The sequence below is a fragment of the Hoplias malabaricus genome, chromosome 15 (assembly GCF_029633855.1).
Source record: "Hoplias malabaricus isolate fHopMal1 chromosome 15, fHopMal1.hap1, whole genome shotgun sequence".
Taxonomy (NCBI): Eukaryota; Metazoa; Chordata; class Actinopteri; order Characiformes; family Erythrinidae; genus Hoplias; species Hoplias malabaricus.
This window is the reverse complement of record NC_089814.1, coordinates 25,750,906-25,771,146: the sequence shown is the minus strand read 5'-3', so window position 1 is coordinate 25,771,146 and position 20,241 is coordinate 25,750,906. Positions and strand designations below refer to the sequence as shown.

The following is a 20,241-nucleotide window of genomic DNA, read 5'->3' as shown; positions in this document are numbered from 1 at the left end:
AGTATACACTAGATTTAGGGCAGCACGGTGGCACAGCAGGTAGTGTTGTTGTCACACAGCTCCAGGGACCTGGAGTTTGTGGGTTCGAGTCTCGCTCTGGGTGACTGTCTGTGAGGAGTTTGGTGCGTTCTCCCTGTGTCTTCGTGGGTTTCCTCAGGGTGCTCTGGTTTCCTCCCACAGTCCAAAAACACACGTTAGTAGGTGGATTGATGACTCAAGTGTCCATAGGTGTGAGTGTGTGTCACCCTGCGAAGGACTGCACTCCCGCCTTGCGCCCAGTGATTCCGGGTTGGCTCCGGACCCACTGCAACCCTGAACTGGATAAGCACTTAGAGACAATGAATGAATATAGAATATAGAGTAGATTTAGAGTAGATTTAGCGCTGTTCAATTCCAATACTTTCTTAAGCTTGTGTTCACCTCTGTGTTACAGTGCAGACAGCTTGTTCATTTAGACTATAAATTGCATTAATGCACTGTGGAACTAATATTTTATTAGAAAACAAAAACAAGCACCTGTGATATTGTTTGTAATACACAGGTTGAACTGTAGAGCTCAGGTTTTTACTTTTGTTAGAACAACGTGGGCTTACTAGACTTCAAAGCACATTCAAGAATAGCTCAGAAAAGCTGTACTTTGCCTGTTATAACAATTCAAAACACAAACTAGCATAATTATCACAATATAAAGTGGTAGTTTAAAAAAGGCTCTCCAAAATACAAAATGTATCTGTTCACAGAGCGTGACATGATACAAATGTTTTACATGCTGCATTTCAGAGTGATGCTGAGCCAAACCTTTCAGGTTTGCCAGTCAAATTGATCATCAGGCAATATTAAGGACACTATAAAATGTTCATTAAAATATGAGTTGATTTAGTGTCACACACTATGCTGTAGCTCAGGGCTGTCCAATCCTGGTGTTAGGGTTCAGATCCACTACTCCTGCCTTTAATAGCCAGAGCCCTGAATCCTGGATCAGGTGTGTTAGATTAGGGTTACAGCTACATTCTGCAGAGTAGTAAATCTCCAGGGTCAGAATTGGGCCCCCATGCTGTAGCATATTAAAATAGTTAAGTTAACAGATTAACATTGTACCTGTTATTTTTCCTGTATTAGTTTTTACAAAGTTTAATGTATGTGACCTGTATGGCTGTATAAAATTCAAAATACTAATATTTTAAAAGCATCAGCATGTAGTCATATGACACAAATGCTTAGTATTGATACATGCTCAATATTACAGGACAAAATACTTGACGCTAAAGGACTCGGATTGAAGACAAACATTTTTAATCAAGTCTAAGAAGTACTCATTTATTTGGTAACTTAAAACCAGCTCTCTTAACGCAGGGAAATTATATAATTAATTTAACTGTGGAGAGCTGAGGTATTTCAAGGCATTTGAATTAACAGCCCTCCTGAAAAAGAACATTTATGAATGATTTACATACGTGATATTCCCAAAGTGGGTGACAGGGTGGCGCAGTAGGTAGTGTTGCAGTCACACAGCTCCAGGGACCTGAAGGTTGTGTGTTTGAGTCCCGCTCCGGGTGACTGACTGTCTGTGAGGAGTTTGGTGTCCGTGTGGGTTTCTTCCGGCTGCTCCGGTTTCCTCCCACGCTCCAAAAACACAGGTTGGTAGGTGGATTGGCGACTCAAAAAGTGTCCGTAGGTGTGTGTGTGTGAGAGTAAATGTGTGTGTGTTGCCCTGTGAAGTACTGGCCCCAGTTCAGGGTGTATTCCTGCCTTGCGCCCAATGATTCCGGTTTGGCTCCAGACCCCCTGAACTGGATAAGTGGTTACAGATAATGAATGAATAATGAACATAGCCTGACACCACTTGTAATTTGTTAGATCAGGCAACTCTGAGGCTCATCCAGTGTTGACACAAGAATTCAGTTGCCCATTTTTGGCCCCAGTGTTGGGTTTTGGGGTGGTGGATCTATTTGCCAGAATGGAAAACGCTAGATAAGCATGTGTCTACAAACTTTTGGCCATTTAGTGTTTATGTGATGAGGAAAGGCCTGTGATTATTGTAATTACAAAGCTGTCTTGCTTGACTCTGTAGTCATGTTTTTGAAGGTCTTTTTTTTTTTTGACTGACAGCTCTGACAAGACTGATAATCTTTTTCCTCCACCCACTGCTCCCTGTCTTGCACCATGACACCCCCTTCTCACCCTTTTGCAGCTTTGAGCACATCCTTATCATGTTATCAGTTCACATGCACATGTTCTCACACAAACCTGAAACTATATATACATACAAAAGGCTAAAGATCAGGGATGGAATCCCACGAAGAGAAACCTTAAACTATAAAAACAGAAATATATATCAGATAATTATATACTTGTGAGAGCACAGTATTGAACACAGCTTAAAAACTGTTTTTAAAAAAAAAGGTTGGAAACTGGCATTGAAGGCAACTGCGGGGGCTTCTGTGCAGCTGCAGGATAACTCTCCTACCACAAACAGTAAAAACAAAAGCATGATTGTAGATAGTAACACAGCATAAAGACTTGACTGGGTCATGCAGTCATTATTTATAACGACTGGGAAGAAACGATAAGTAGCATGAAATATTTAATCGTTATTTATATTATGATCACAATTTGTAGGAGTTTGCCATGCAATTTGTATTATAGCTTAAACACATCATTAAACACATCATCAAGTGTTTTTTAAAACTTTGTTTAATAAACAGCTGTAGGTGAATTTGACCAATCAGCAGCAACTATACACCATTTCACTGTGACATCACAACTACAGTCAAACAGGACTAATTTATTAGGATAAATTCATTAATTTATTATATTTTATTTTGCTCTTGGGGCTCTCCCTAGCTTACTTAACTTTTACAGGACTGTACTGAAATCAATGTGGTGTTCTGGTGGGGGCCCTACCCTCCTACAAAAGTTACATAGTGCAAATTCTGCGGTGTGGAGCCCAGGGTAATAATGGCAGAGGCTCTATTTCCCTGTTACAGGCCAGTGAAGAATCACAATCATTTTGAAACTGAAATTTGAAGGTAAAATTATTACTTAGAGTTTGTTTAAGTACTACTGGTACTACTGTTCAAGTGCACAGGTTTGCATATAAATATTTGATGGCACAGTAATTATGTTTAAAATATTTAATTCATGGTTAAAATGTAATTAAAATATATACAGTAATTAATTAAATAATGAATTAATTTATCCATCCAGCCTTTTGTAATGTAACATGAAATCTGAGCCTAAAGTGAGCTGTTTAAATGTAAGGGTTAGTCTTGAAGAAGCTCAGTCATAGTTTTTAATGATGTGGATGCTGAATGTAAGCAAGTAGCTGCAATGTTTAACCTCATTTTTTTATTAGCAGCATTGACATCACTGACTCAGTGTGTTTCTACACAACTGTCTTGATCAAGTCTGAGGTTCACCCAGTGTATAATTATAAAGCTTAAGTTAAAACCCTGAAGTATTGACTGAGTGAATGTAGTGACTCCCCCTTTCTTCAGCCTGAAATGGTCCACCCCGCCTCAGGACTTTTTCTTCTCATTGACCTTTTGACATCACAGCTTTCCATTTTGCTCCAAAAGAGGCCAAGAAGGAAACTGATCCAAATGATGAAAAATTAGTGAATACTGAGAAGAATAAAAGGAAATGAACATGAAAACGCTGAATGAAACCTGTGGAAAGACTTTACTGGCAAAGCTTGACTCAGTACCATGCCAACAAAGAGGAGAATGTTCTCTGTTAGTATTTATGAAGTACTGTTTAAAAAAGCAGGGAGGAGTAGAGTCTTCCCTGGGTGTTAACACTTCAAATGTTTTCTTTTGGACTCTTCCAGGCTTTGAATAAGATCCATTAGGTCTGAGGAAAATCTCATGGGCTAAACATGAAAACCAGCATGACCAATTATGATTTTTGGGTGGGGTTTTCTTAAAGTGGCTTGCAAAGAGGATTAGTTCCATTTGATTTCTATGTGGAAAACTACAGAGTTGGAATGCTGTGAAGTAAGTAAATAAGTTGTGTTAATAATGCGTTAACAACAAAGTTTTAAAGGCACAAGTTTGTTTGTTTATTTTGTTCATGTGAACCATCCACTTTTTCCAGAGCCCCTACCCCGGGAGTTACATAATATTGAATAGAGAATCTTTGCTTTTCCTCACCATATTCGTCCTCATGGCACGGCTCTGCTGGCTGCATGGCCGTTTCTCTGTTTTATGGCAGCAGTGTAGGGTAAACATAGTGGTGCACGCAAACCAGAACCATTCAAGGTGGGCTGTGCCCTCTCCCTAATTGATGAAATGCAGGGCCAAATCCACTTGCTTAAGGAGAAACTTTGCTTTTCCTATAGTGTGTTGTTCAGCCATCCTTCTTGTCATTTGATTCCATTTCCTGTTTGCAACACCATGGTGAGCTTTTCCCGAGAGGAAAGTTTGATGCCTGTGTTGTGTTTTGTTGGGCCCTGTTAGACTGGACCAGCACAGACATTCTGAACAGTAAATCTAAAGGAAAGCAAAACTGGCCTATCCTAAATGGCCTGTCTGTTTTGCTTAATAAGGAAACTAATTTTTTGTTTTCCATGAAAAATCACCTTTCTGATTATGTTTACTTTGTCCATTATGTGTAAAACTATATGCATTTGTTTAAAATAAGAAACATAATATGAACCAATAAATCAATTGGATCATTGTGATTAACTACACAAAAATGTGATAAATCCTTGTGACACTTTTATGGTTATATTTTTTGAACATTATATCTATATATATCTATATGTGTTCATTTATAGCTTTTTTATCTTATTAAAATAATGTGTGGAAAGTAAAGAAATTTTATTTTATTTTCAAGAAATATCCACACAATTTGTAAAGCTTTAAGTCATGAAAAACAATTGCATTAATTCAAAAATAAAGCAGTATAGTTTAATATGTTTAAGTTGAAAAATGAAAAATGGCTGAAAATGATTTGTTGATGACTGAATGAGTGTTAAAGCCACCACTTTTGGACCCATTTTTGTTGGTCCTTACATTGTGGGTTAGCTTTGTTTTTCTCTGCTTTTTCCATAAAATTGGGACAGTTCTGTCCCCATTTACAAACATTGAAATCAGCAATACTGAGACAGTGAGAAGATGAGCTGCTTTGCTTTTGAATGACTCGGGGACTGGAATGCACAATGGACTGGACCCATCCCCCTTTCATCAGAGAAAAGATAAACTTTGAACAGTGTGGAGCTTTCTCTATTCCTTCTGTGCTCCCTCTAGGGGGTTAAAGGTTGCGTCTAAAGAGAGCTCAGCCCACACCCTAACCAGCCACACCTATTTTTAATTGGAAGCTTGAGGTTAATTTAACAGTCTGGCCATCTCTTCATTTGTCTTTTGAACATGCTGGAAGAGCAGTGTGTGTGTGTGTCATGACCACACCTAGTTTTAAGGAGTAGTTCTCACCAGTGCATGGGTGAATGGCAGAGAAAAAGCGTTTTGTCTTGTGTTCTGGAAGCGATATTGTTTGACTTGAATGAGCTGAGTGCTGCGTTCCATCACTGTGTGTTTTCTTTAAGGGGTCACTTCAAGTGCTGTCTTTCCACACCCAGCTTAGAGCCAAGCACACCTAGATATTAATGAGTGTTTTCTCAGACAATGCCGCTCGTGAGCAGACTGGTGCAGAGTTGCGTAGACGTATGTGGTGGGGTTAGCTGAGGTAAAATAGCTATAATTCCCTCCTTATATTCTCCTCCTTTTTCTTTTCTGTATTGACTGAATAAGGCCTGGATTGACTTCTCCCATAGAGCACAAGTCATTGTGATTTTTTTTGTGCCAGGAACTAAATCTGTTTATTAAAGCCATTATGATTTTTGATGTGCAGATGTGATTTGATTTGATGAGGTTTTTTTTTTTTTTTTTTTTGTAAGGGTGCCTCACATTCCAAGGGGTCCCAACATAGAACCCTGAGGAACACCACCAACCAGATGTGCAAAGCCAAGTTGCACATTTACTTCAATTAAGGCTCTGTTAGAAGTAACAATATGTGCCTGCAACAGACACTTCTACTATTCAAACTATGATTATGTCGACTTTAAACACACACACACACACACACACACACACACACACACACACATTACATTTAAATATCCATTATTAAAAGCTTCAGATTTAAGAAGGGACAATGCGATTAATGGGCGGCACGGTGGCGCCCCAGGGGCCTGGAGGTTGTGGGTTCGATTCCAGCTCAGGGTGACTGTCTGTGAGGAGTTAGTGTGTTCTCCCCGTGTCCGCGTGGGTTTCCTCCGGGTGCTCCAGTTTCCTCCCACAGTCCAAAAACACACGTTGCAGGTGGATTGGCGACTCGAAAGTGTCCGTAGGTGTGAGAGTGAATGTGTCTGTGTCGCCCTGTGAAGGACTGGCGTCCCCTCCAGGGTGTATTCCCGCCTTGTGCCCGATGATTCCAGGTAGGCTCTGGACCCCCCGCGACCCTAAATTGGATAAGCGGTTACAGATAATGGATGGATGGATGGACAATGCGATTAATCATTATGGTTAATTGCAGCAAATTTTATTTATTTATTTTTTAATTGATTGACAACTTCTAATATTCTTATGTGTTTCTCTTTTTTGCGTTTCAGTGCGAATTAAGCCGGGCTCGACGTCTCCAGTAGAGTTCCAGAGTGACAGTGATACAGAGAGCGGCACAGAGTCCGGATCAGCCACATTCAGAACACAGAGCATGGACAACAGGTGAGTAGATGGGTGTGTGATGGGTGTTTCAATCAAGGGCAATTTGGGATCTGTGTGTGTGTGTGTGTGGGGGGGGGGGGGGGTGGTGGGGGGGGTAGTATATTATGTGTGTGTGTGTGTGTAGACTCCCATTTGAATGGCATAGATATATCACTGCTCTGTACACTTATATAACCCCCCAGCACGCTGGAGCACCAACACTGCTCTTCTGGGGCTATGGGTTGGGTGCATGTACTGTGTGTGTGTGTGTGTGTTGCTGGGCAGGGTTCTCTCTCCAAACTGGGTGTAAACAAGGTTACGTAACAGTTTGCCGTCACACCTCCTTATAAATGCCTTGAAAGAGGGAGTAATGAGGGGAAAGAGAGAGAGACAGACAGAAAAGTGGGGGTGGAATACAAAAAGACAGGATGGAGCACAGAATATTTTACTTTGGCCAGCATGCCTAAGAGAGAGGGAGAGAGCGAGAGTTATTGAGAGAGGTTGTTTGTAAATGAAAGAGTGAGGGAGAGATGGAAAAAGACAGGGAGATAGAGTTAGGGAAAAGGGAGTGAACTCGTTGGCAGACAGGGAGGGGAGAGGCAAGGCCAGGAGGAGAGTGAGAGAGAGAGAGGGAGAGAGGAAGGAAAGGAAAGGAGAAAGGGACAAGCTGAAAAAATGAGGGGGAGGGGTAGTTAGGGTGGGAATAGAGAGAGAGAGAGAGAGAGAGAGAGAGAGAGAGGGAGAGGAAGAGAGAAATCAGCACTGGACTGGAAGTACTCCAGCTGTATGGAATTTAGACATTCACACACATTAGCCCCCTCTGGTGGTGGCTTACAGGTTCACAGCTTATGGACAACTAACATTCTAATATATGTTTCCAGTATTAATCAACATTTATATGGGCTTGGTGTAAAAATTAAATTCAGCCTTGTGTGTATCCTTATATTTAACAAACTTTTAAATAGATTTTAAGCTTGTAAAACATCTGAAACGGTCCTGTCAGGCTCTGTGAAGAGGAAATATAGGATAAAGGGATACAAAATGTGCCGCAGGCTTCCAGTAACTAAGAAAATCAAATGTGTTTTTGTGGAGCCATTCATTGTTAAAGAAACCTTTACCACAACCCCTCCAGGTGGGACCATTATATATTTTTATAGATCTTCTAGAGACCACAAATTTAAAGACAAGAAGGGGTACCTTACGTTAAAAAATAAATTAAATTTCTTTCCATTCAGATTCCAGTGTTTATATTGGAGTTTTATTTTAACACTGCTGTTAAATCAGACTTAACATATTTTCATTTCCCCTTTTTTAGTATAAGCACAGATGTGGATATCCAAGGAGAGCCTGACTACCCTGACATGAAAAGAAGACGGGTGCACATGTGTGATTATGATGGCTGCAACAAGGTGTACACAAAGAGCTCCCATCTGAAAGCTCACCGCAGGATACACACAGGTTTGCCTTCCGTAAATTGTCCTCTAGCAAAACATTTTTTAAAGAATTCAACAAAGCAGTGCTAATGTGGCAATGGATAAATGCTACTGAGATAACTTGAGACATGACTAGCTCTAACATTTAGATTTTGAAATATGAGTTGATAATGACATATATTATGGAAGAAACTGATGGATATATCCATGTGAACTATTGACAGATTAAAGATTAATCTGTCAATAGCATTAAGCTTAAATATAACTGAGTTTATGCATCAACCAATTTCAAACCATTTACTTGGCCAGTGAAAAAGTGCACTATTTCATATCTTTGTGTGTCATATTACGATTGATACACTGTTGCTACATTATCCCTCTGGTCGTATTTTCCAAAGACTGTAGAAACATGGACAGCATGCCTCCATTCCTTTCCATTCTATAAAAATGAAGCAAAAATTGTCCACCATGTTGCCAAAGTCCAGAGGTGGATATAGATGGTGCCCTTACTCAGAAGAGCCCAGAAAGGATCAGAGTGCCATTCTGAAAGCAGGACCCAAGTGGATTTTTTATAGCCTGCAAGCAACCTTGTTTTCTCATCATTTTCCTTTTCACAAACTGCATCTGCACTTCGTATTAGACCTCTCCACATTAAAAAGTGCATTTATTACTTGCGTTTACCATCTTCGACTTCCAACTTAAATGGGGCAGCAGTGACATTCTGGCGCCCACCAAAATTTCCAAACCACCTTAAATGGAGCCAAGTTTAGTGTGTGTGCTTTAGAATTTTTGGTTCCACCTTAAACAGTGCAGCATTTAAAGCGAAATGCATAATTCTTCCAGAACCACATTAAAATTCCCTGCTCTAGTTAAAGTAGAATGAATAGTTTTGCGATGTGGCACCATTTAAGGGGGAATGGAGAATTGTACAGTGACTGCAATAATTTTGGCTCTATTTAAGGAAGAATGGAATTGCTGAGTAGTGCATCTTCTTAAGTTGGAAAGGAGTGTTCAAATAAGAAGTTAGCTTCACACAGTGTCTGAAGCCAAGATGCACACGCGCAAGGGACAAACAACATCAGAGCATAACACAATTGTCAAAACTTGTACATTTAACATTCTTTCATTCATTATCTGTAACTGCTTATCCAGTTCAGGGTCGCGTTGGGTCCAGAGCCTACCTGGAATCATTGGGCACAAGGCAGGAACACACCCTGGAGGGGGCGCCAGTGCTTCTGTAAATTTAACAGTTATAAGTTAAATATGGTGAATATTAGTATAAATATTGAATAAGTATAAATGGTGAATAATAGTATGACCTGGTGCCTGACAGCTCTTCTACACTTAAACAGAATGGGCTGGAGTCACTTTATTCCTAAGTGTAATACAGCCTTCTCATGATATTTCAGATACTTTTAAAAGCTGATATCTGGGGGAAAAACAAATGTGCCTATATTAGCACAAGAAAAAAACTACCTGCTGGAACCTCAGTTTATTGGAGGAAAAATGACATGGACTGCTTTGCCATAGAAACATTCTGGGTGTGGGTGCAGCTGCAACCAGCCAGTAGAGGCACTAGACCTGTGCTGACTTCACTTTTGAGAGACGCTGTCCTGTCCATGTTTTCTACAGTCATTAATGTTTGAGGTCTTCCATTGATGGCAAATAGTATAGTTTGATTGAACTGTTGCTCTTAAGATGATGGCTACAGGCTCTCATTCTTTCTCTTGCTGGTGGTCTTGTGTTCCACAGGAGAGAAGCCCTACCAGTGCACGTGGGAGGGCTGCACTTGGCGTTTCGCTCGCTCAGACGAGCTCACACGGCACTTCCGCAAGCACACAGGCATCAAGCCGTTCCGCTGCACTGACTGCGACCGCAGCTTCTCCCGCTCGGACCACCTGGCCCTCCACCGGCGTCGCCACGTAATGATGTGAGCCTGCTGCTCCGCCTCCTGCTCCGCCTCCTGCTTTCCTTTTAGCCCCGCCTCCCTGCCCTCATGCTCCTCAGGAGACACGCCACCCCCAGAGAGGGACTGAACTGTGAAGCTATCCCTCCTTTCCTCAGATCTGGAAAATGAACTTGGCTCATGGAAGGCGATGGGGTGGTGTGTGGTGGGTTGGGGTGTTGTGTGTGTGTGTGTGTGTGTGTGTGTGTGTGTGTAGGGGGGGTTCTATTATCTGTACATGCCTGCGCTTTCCAGAAGCCACAGTCCACCCCGTCCACCCCTCGCTACTCTCCCTCTCTACACTTGCTTCGACGTCCATCTCTCAAGACGTGACTACAGGGAAACGCACTGCTGTTAACTGAGACTGAAGGGCCATTGAGCCATCCATACAGAGGAGCACCAGAGAGTGGGAACAGTCCAGACGAGAAAGGAGACCTTATTGTGGAGTTTCTGGGTGGCTTTTGATCGTTTTTGTGGGAGGCAGAGAAGAGTCTTGAAGCTGTCTTCTGGTCATTTGATTTGTATCTTTTACCTGAACTTTTTAAGTCGTCCTTTACTTCGACCTTTGGTGTGCATGAGAGCTTGTGCGTGTAGTGGTGTATGTATGTCACTGAGTGGCCGAAATAATTTGTAGGAGGTTTTTAATTCCTTCCTTTCTTTTAAAGACCATTTAAGAGATGTTCTGCCCCTGTTTGCTGTCATTCAATGAACAAAAATGTGTGTTGCGTGGGGGGTGTTTTGTCTTGATCAACCCCAAACCCTGAACCCGCCCGAGACGTAGCGACAGGGAGCTAACAACAAGACTGTGAATTTTTATTTTTATTTTTTATTTTTTAAATAGAATTCCATTTTCTTCATTGCATCAATCGCAACTGTAGCCTGGCTAATAAGCCTTACTGTTCAGCTGTAGCAGCTTGCTACATACACCAAACAGTCTGAGGGCTCACTATGAAGTCTGAAGATAAAAAAAAAGGGCCTGTGGCTCTCTGCTGATTGGACAGCATAGTTCTTTAAATCTTTGTTTTTGAGCCCCGGGGCTTGAATTGGCCATACAGTGTACTATGTTGATGTTTTCTGAAAGAGACAGATCAAGGCCTCACCCCATGCAAATAAGTAAAATATGTATATTAATTCCTTTTGTGGGGGTTCAGTGAGCTGGGAAAAAAAAAAGAAAAAAAAAAAAGGGAAAAGAAATTCGGGTTCCTGAACCTGTGCTCTCAGTGTATTGACAGTTATGCTGGGTTATCACCACTGAGCATCTCTCACAAGAAATTTTATTTGGCATGGTAACAGTATTCATGATCTATTATTATTATTATTGTTTAAGTTTTATTATTATTCCTAAAATTTGGTATGTAATATAATTAACATTATTTGTTGGATGTACTTTATCTAACCTTGTTTCATGAGGCTGTGAAAAATGTTCAGCTACAAACGTGATACTCACAGAGAACAGGGGAGTTCAATAATTGTGTGTGTTTGTGTGTGTATGGTGCTCAGACATGTGTGAACCCTTTAGAATCTCCTATATTTTTGCATAAATGACTTGAACATGATCCAATTTTCACAAGGCCTAGAAGTTGACTTTAAAAAATATAAATAAATTGGGACAAAAAAATCTTATTTGTTAGTAATTTATCAAGGACAATGATCCAATATTACAGATCTGTGAGTGGTAAAATTATGTGAACACTTTTTCCTTGTCCACAACCTCTGAACACTGGAGTCCAAACTCTTATAGAAATGGTTTGTGTCGGCATTTTTAATTTGGAAATACTTTAGTCTCGATTGTTAAATGTTCTTATATACAGTGCCTTGCGAAAGTATTCGGCCCCCTTGAACTTTTCAAACTTTTGCCACATTTCAGGCTTCAAACATAAAGATATATAATTTAAAGTTTTTGTGAAGAATCAACAAGTGGGACACAATCGTGAAGTGGAATGAAATTTATTGGATGTGTCAAACTTTAACAAATAAATTGAAAAATGGGGCGTGCAATATTATTCGGCCCCCTTGTGTTAATACTTTGTAGCGCCAACTTTTGCTGCAATTACAGCTGCAAGTCGCTTGGGGTATGTCTCTATCAGTTTTGCACATCGAGACTGAAATTCTTGCCCTTTCTTCCTTGCAAAACAGCTCGAGCTCAGTGAGGTTGGATGGAGAGTGTTTGTGAACAGCAGTCTTCAGCTCTTTCCACAGATTCTCGATAGGATTCAGGTCTGGACTTTGACTTGGCCATTCCAACACCTGGATACGTTTGTGAACCATTCCATTGTAGATTTGGCTTTATGTTTTGGATCATTGTCTTGTTGGAAGATAAATCTCCAGCCCAGTCTCAGGTCTCTTCAAGAATGGTCCTGTATTTGGCCCCATCCATCTTCCCTGTCCCTGCTGATGAAAAGCAGGGCACCACCATGTTTGACAGTGAGGATGGCGTGTTCAGGGTGATGAGCTGTGTTGCTTTTACGCCAAACATATCGTTTTGCATTGTGACCAAACAGTGGCCAAATTTTTGCAGTGTACGACTGATTGTTGTCCTATGGACAGACTGTCCCACCTCAGCTGTAGATCTCTGCAGTTCATCCAGAGTGATCATGGGCCTCTTGGCTGCATCTCTGATCAGTCTTCTCCTTCTTCGAGATTAAAGTTTAGAGGGACGGCCGGGTCTTGGTAGATTTGCAGTGGTCTGATACTCCTTCCATTTCAATATGATTGCTGGCACAGTGCTCCTTGGGATGTGTAAAGCTTTTTGTATCCAAATCCAGCTTTAGACTTCTCCACAACAGATCTCAGACCTGCCTGGTGTGTTCCTTGGTCTTTATGATGCTCTCTGCGCTTTGAACAGAACCCTGAAACTATCACAGAGCAGGTGCATTTATACGGAGACTTGATTACACACAGGTGGATTCTATTTATCATCAGCAGTCATTTGGGACAACATTGGATCATTCAGAGATCCTCACTGAACTTCTGGAGTGAGTTTGCTGCACTGAAAGTAAAGGGGCCTAATAATATTGCACGCCCCACTTTTCAGTTTTTTATTTGTTAAAAAAGTTTGACACATTCAATAAATTTCATTCCACTTCACGATTGTGTCCCACTTGTTGTTGATTCTTCACAAAAAATTAAAAATTGATATCTTTATGTTTGAGACCTGAAATGTGGCAAAAGTTTGAAAAGTTCAAGGGGAATACTTTCACAAGGCACTGTACTTTAATGATTAACCGATCATGTTTAAGTCATGTTCACACTTCTAAAGTGCTCACACAATTTTAAGCACACTGGTTTGTGTGTGTGTATGTGTGTTTAAAGAAGACATAATCATAGTTTGAATAGTAGAAGTGTGTGTTGTAGGCACATATTGTTACTTCTAGCCTGTCAGAGCCTTAATTGAAGTAAATGTGCAACTTGGCTTTGCACATCTGGTTGGTGGAGTTCCTCAGGGTTCTGTGTTGGGACCCCTTGTAAAGTGAGGCACCCTTACAAAAAAAACACATTTGCACCTAGATCAAGAATCGTCATGTCTTAAATTAACAGTTTTAGCTCCTGCCCTGGGTTCACTTGATTATGCAAATCTACTCAGACCTAATCCATGGACCTAGTCACTGTCCATGCTGTTGTTGTTCTGATGGGGAGAGTGGATCTCATGTTAAAATTTTTGAGCACAGATGTCCATGCTGATCAGTCAAGAAGGAGGGTGCGTTTTTTTTCTTTTTTTTTCTTTCTTATTAACATTGACTGTATCCCCTCATTGCTAGCACTCATAGCCATGGCCCTAATTTCAACAGCTAGCAGTTCATAAAGTGTGCATTCTGCCTTTCTCCAGAAGCTATAAAGACAACGCTTGTTTCGATTCCAGCCTTCAAGAGTTGACTGCATGTTTGCAAAAAGTGGCACGATCTTTTGGTCCAGAGAGCAATGCAATCTTTAAACTTTTCTATCATTCTCTTGCTTCAACTCAAAAATGTTACTAAGCACATCTTTGTAGAAAAAAAAAAGTATATGCATTTGATTGCAATTTTTTTTAGAATATGTTCATAGGCATACAGACAATTATGAATAATTAATGAATAAATGTACATATTGTATATAGTCAAAAGTTCTGAATAAACGTAACGGGTGGATTTCTATTTTTAACACTGACTAGACAATGTGAAATATTTTTTCTTTTCCCTTTGTTGTTTTTTTTTTTTTTGTTGTTGTTTTTTTTTTTGGGTTGGGGTGCTGCAGTGCTGCAGTGGGTGAGAATTTTCTTTTATTTTGTACTCCTGTGTTGCATGGAGAGTGTGATTTTTCCTTTGTGAAGTTGGTGAGCATGTCGGTGTGTTGGTGCCCTGACAAAAGTGGCCTGTAAGCACTGATAATCCATGACCTATACAAAACACACTCTGTGAGATGTGTGAGACGAAAGCCGTTTCTTGCACGTTCCGTGACTAATACCTGGCTTCATACATACGTACATGTTCTCTGGCTGCACACAGTGTGAATGATTCAGTTGATTGATTCAGTGTGAATGATTCAGAAAGGGCGATAGCGTAAACGTTAGAGTGAATGAAGTGAAGTGCATCGTCCCACTTCAGTGCCACAGAAATGCCCTCAGTAACCTCAAGCAGAAAGCCTTAGTGATTGAATAATATTCTAAATTTGGGTTATTTTTCATTTCCCCATCTTCAGACGCATCCCTGTTCCCAAGACTGAATTTCCCCACATCCACATTTTTCTGAGCATGTTTACTCATTTTCGCTTTTGACTGATTAGTTTAAAAAAAGATTTATTTACATAAATAAAAATATAAATAAATAAATAAATAAATATATATATATATACATATATATATAGGGTTTGTGAGTGTGTGTGCAAGTGTGCTTATCATAAATCAAAGTCATCTTAAGAAAACAAACCGACAAAAAAGACGCAAAATCATAGGTATTTTATATTGAATGCAGTAACATATGGGCCAGTACTATATTACTCAGTGCAATGCAGTTATCATTATAATAATACAAGTAATTAATGTTATTTCTTTTGTATTTGTACAGAACAAATGTGTAAAGATCAGTGCGGCAAACACAAGCTTTTTGATACTGTGAGAAATGGTGTTAAAAGTCAGTTTCCCCTGTACAGTTGTGATTACCCCACTCCTTTTATAGAATAAAATGTTTTTGGTGCAGACAGTGGTGTCATTTCCTTTGGGTTCCAGGTTTTGGATCCTGATTTGAATTTTGTTTTACATAATAGGGTATTGTTTAGTAAGGATTTTACGAATTTAAAAAAAAATTCTTATAAAATTGCTACAGTAATTAGCCTTCCATATCTCTATTTTCTTATCTTCATGTTTGTGGATATGGTGTTTGGTCTGCAGATCATCTCATATTAATACTCCCGTGAAGTTATCAAGTTATTCAAAAGTTTCAAGACTCCTGAAAAAGGTGAACTATGACATGCAAATGCTGGGTTGCCATATAAATGTGACTATTTTGCAAAATATCTGACTGTTTTTTCCTGTTCAACATGGCTATCAATAATGAGACCAATTGTGCTGCAGGTATTAGATTTATAAAATACATGATAATCAAACTACTAGAATTATATAATCTTTTTAATAAATTGTAATAACGATAGTATGTGTTTTGATGTTGGATGGCATAGTGTTGCTGTCATACACCTCCTGGGGTTGTGGGATCGAGTCCCGCTCCGGGTGACTGACTGTGAAGAGTGTGGTGTGTTCTCCCTGTGTCTGTGTGGGTTTGCTCCAGGTGGTCTGGTTCCTCCCACGATCCAAAAACATGTTGGTAGGTGGATTGGCGACTCAAAAGTGTCCATAGGTGTGAGTGTGTGTCACCCTGCGAAGGACTCTTGCTCTTTCCAGAGTGTGTTCCTACCTGACCCCCAGTGATTCTGTGTAAGCTCCAGGCCCAACATAACCCTGGATAAGTGGTTACAGACAATTAATGAATGAATAAGTTCTATGTTTGTGTCTGGGAACGTTACTCATACCAAATTTTTATTTATTTATTTTTAAATAAAATGACAGTTGTTATATTTAATAATACATACAATTAAATGACAAAAAAGCAGGAAAATATTTGAATTTTAAATTACAATTATACATTACAGAAATGTTTTAAAATATATTGTAAACACCTAATTATCTAACAGTAAGAGCTATCTTGCAGTAAATAGTAAATACATTTTCTTCATGATAATAGCATTACAAATTATTAGGATTTCAAATCGTATTTCAGCACATAGCTGACCATCTTATATGTTTATAATGTTAAAAACTCTTCACAAAATGGAGGATTGTTGGTTAAGAAGGTAATTGTTTGTGAGGTTTCAATACTGAGTCTGAAGATAACACCTCTGAAAACCTGTTCTCCCCTAATGACATAGAAGCCTAAATGAAATTAAACGAAGAAGGAATTAAACGTGGGTCCGGAGCCTTCCAGGAATCACTGGGCGCAAGGCAGGAACACACCCTGGAGGGGGCGCCAGTCCTCTCCACGTCGACACATAATGACACTTTTGAATCACCAATCCACCTCCCAAGGTGTTTTTGGACCTTGGGAGGAAACCAGGACAATGCACAAACTCTTAACAGACAGTCACCCGTAGCAGGACTTGAACCCACAATCCTTGGAGCTGTGTGGCTGTGATACTATCTGCTGCACCACCGTGCCACACACAATAAAAATTACAATTCATGAGTTCTTAGTGGTCTAAGATGGTTAATTTGACTGATAAGTTGGATATTCCACTTGAATAAATAAAAATGTAACTTCTGCTGGTCAAGATCATCACAAGATACTATATTTGTAGTGATGGTCATGTAGGTCTACCACCTTGGACGTGCTGGAAGTTCTAGTGCACCAGCTGGTTTCTACTGGTAATGCTGGTCTACCAGTTTGGTTCTATTGTCTGCTAGACTTGTGCCTGTCAAGATATCTACCAGATTGATCATTCTGGTCAACTGATTTGTTCATGCTGGTCAAGCTAATTTATCAGCTTGATTTTACTGGGCTAACAGCTTGGTCATTCTGGTCATGTTGGTCTACCTTCTTGTATTGGTTCAATTGATGGCAGTATTTTCACAAGACAAGCGAATCCAGCCTTTTGGAACTGGATTTTTTCTCATGTTAACCCATCAACTTATTTTTGAAAAACAATGTGTAGAAATACTAAACTTTTAAAAATTCAGAAACGGGACACTGATAATGCATTTAAATAGTTTAGCTTTTAAACATTTTTAATAATATAATTTGACCAAGCATAAACCTATATTTGCATGTTAAATACTTGCATTGTGTCAGAACATTAAGTATTAAAGCAACAACAAATGGAATATATTATTCTACATCAGGAGGGGTTGTTAGAGCTTATTTTAACACACTTCATTGTATAGTTCTGTACAAAATACTCGAGTCTGATTTTTTTTTCTCTCTTACTTTCTGCAATTCATGGTAGTGACCACAAGAGGATGCTGTGCTCATTAGCCTTACAGTAAGAATTCTGTCTGAGAATAAGAACACTAGCTTTAGCTTCCTTTAGTTTAGTTTCCTCTCACAATGCTCAACCAGTGTAGTTTTAATTTTTCTCAGGTTTAGCGAAGTTATGTATTTGCTAGTGGCTTATAACACTCAATGATTTATTTTAACCATTACCATCCAGTAAAAACTATGATCTCCACAAACTACTTGAGTTGAAGTATAAAAAGTAGCAGCTCACATTAGCATATAGAACAGTTAAGTAGATACTTAAAACATCCAGCATCTACCAGTACAGGACCTGACCTTTATAGATGTCTTTTCTATTACTTGGACACTTTTAGTCTAAAACAGGGGTAATTAATTAAAATTCATTAGGTCCAGATAGAGAATCTTTTGTCCAGACAGGGTAACAGGACATACATAATGTATAACCTGTACCTGATCAGTGTCATATCCTGTATATAGAAGTAGCCTTGTAGTTATAGCAATATCACGCCCCTTGGCTATTTTTATTGGCCGCAGGACATTGGTTTCTGGAGCCCGGCCGTGTGTGTGTCACTCATTTGAGTCACAGCTTTCATCATAATGCACAGATCTGATTGGCTGAGTAGCCTTACATGTGATATGCAGAAACAGATGTGATTAGCCTAGTACTTTCCTGGAGCGCTAAACCTGAACCGTAATGACTAGAAGAGTCTAGACACCTATTCGTGACCCCTGGTCTAAAATAATAGCAACCTGGTCTCACTCATTTTTTAATAAAATCATATACATGTTAGTGCGTTTTGTGATTATTTAAAATATAATATTATAAAAATTAACAAGATGGGTATGTTACTTGATTGTGACTGATGTGATTTTATATCTGTGAACTGGTGTGTCACTTCAGTAGTTTAACTGTGAAACACTAATAAAAGCTGCTACTACTAGTAAACAGTAAAAAATGAAAGTGTTAATTTAACACCTGTAGAGCTGAATTTAATTCCATTTCTGATAACATTTGGTCCCATTCGAAAACAGATTTAAATTTACTCTATGGATTTAAAGAGTAATTTAAAGAGTAGATTCAACTAAAATTTACTTAGTTTTAACACCAAAATGTGTAAACATGTTTAACACTGTTGTTTAATCACATTGCACAGAGTAAAATAATTACACAGTTCAGCGTTAATTTAAATTGAAAGTGTTATAAATTGTCACTTAAATGTGTGATTATATTTAACACTACAGCAGTTGCAATTTGCAGTCTCTAAAATGTAATTCTTAAATATTAATTGCATTATACTGTATAACTTGAATTACATGTGATGTAATTAATGTCATAATCAAACAAAACCAATAACACAAAAGAATCATAATTTATTGTAACCAATTTTTTGTAGCCAATCCAGCTACCAATGTGTATTTTTGGACCGTGGGGAGGAAATCTATACATTAAGCACGCCTTCCTTCTATTAAGCCTCCAGTAATATCGCCATTTCTTAATTTTGGTTTCAGTTTGATGTTTTTTCTTTAGAATCCCACTTCATTCAAACATTTTAAACTATTTACTTTAAACAGAAAGTGTCTGATAAATGTGCAGCTGAGTCTTAAATAACCTAACTTTTACAATAACTGATAAAGGTTTGTAAACATTTAACATTGAACTTCTAGTGTGGCAAATGTAATGACAGGTTATTAGCCTCCTCTAAGAAAGAAAAATAGACCTAAATTAACACCCCCTACACAGCCTTTTTATATCTGCCTTATATAAGTCTGTGAAAGTTTTAATATGAGATTTAGACCGTAATAATTTGTGTTTGGTTTTATGTTTAACAGTAAATCAGTAATTTAACATCATAAACGACATAAAATAGCATCTTAAACAACTATTTTGTTGAAATACATTTGCTACATAGGCCGTTTATTACATGTATTATGTCAAATTGCTCAGATTGAACATGAGCATAAAGACCAACACATATACGTGGAAAACGCGTCTGAATGTAAACAGCGCACCATTTAAGATGGACCATAGATCCAGAAGAATGTACCCAATTCATTAATGTGGACCAAGGCTCAGAAAGGAACTTTCAGCATGCTAATATAATGTAGAAACATAAGGTGGAACTGTATGGATTCAGATTTCTGTCAAAAAAAAAACAACAACGTGTGCATGCTCATATACTTTTATACATAAATATTTAATTTGCACACAAGTCTGTTTGAATACATCTTCAAAAACATACGATTATAAAGACTTACGCATACAACTTGAATTATTATGGGTACGACTTCTAGATTATGAACACTAATTGTAAAGTTAGAAAACACTGTCAAAAATACGTCACTGGACTCACAGGCAAGATGCATAGAGCAGAAGGCCGATATAGTGCGCATGCATATAAATATATATTATATTTTGAATGGAACTTGTAGAGTTTTGATCTTTCATTGTAAGACTGAAGTGTTCAGTGTGACAATAAACAGTATTTTAGTTGCTTAGTTGCTTTCTTCCTGAAAATTGATTGCCCAATGAACCCAACAGAAAGGAGGTCAAAACCCAGAGTTTATGGCATTTTCTGCTCTAACTGTAGATAATAATTAACACACTTTATGGCTCATTAGAAACACAAGAAGAACATCAGAAGAAAGAGGAAAAGGACAATAGCTAATGTTCATTATACAGTTATGGA

At 38.9% G+C, this 20,241-nt stretch overlaps 1 protein-coding gene across 2 annotated transcripts in view; it reads left to right on the top strand.

Annotated features, from left to right (window-relative positions):
- Positions 1-15,242, top strand: part of klf8 (Kruppel like factor 8) — a 51,417-nt gene extending 36,175 nt beyond the window's left edge. For both annotated transcript variants that reach the window (XM_066646163.1, XM_066646162.1), the window contains exons 4-6: positions 6,611-6,722; positions 8,017-8,159; positions 9,887-15,242. In XM_066646163.1, coding sequence (XP_066502260.1) covers positions 6,611-6,722; positions 8,017-8,159; positions 9,887-10,068 — 437 coding nt within the window. In that variant the 3' untranslated portion in view covers positions 10,069-15,242. The remainder of the gene's footprint in view (positions 1-6,610; positions 6,723-8,016; positions 8,160-9,886) is intronic.
- The last annotated feature ends 4,999 nt before the right edge of the window (positions 15,243-20,241 follow it).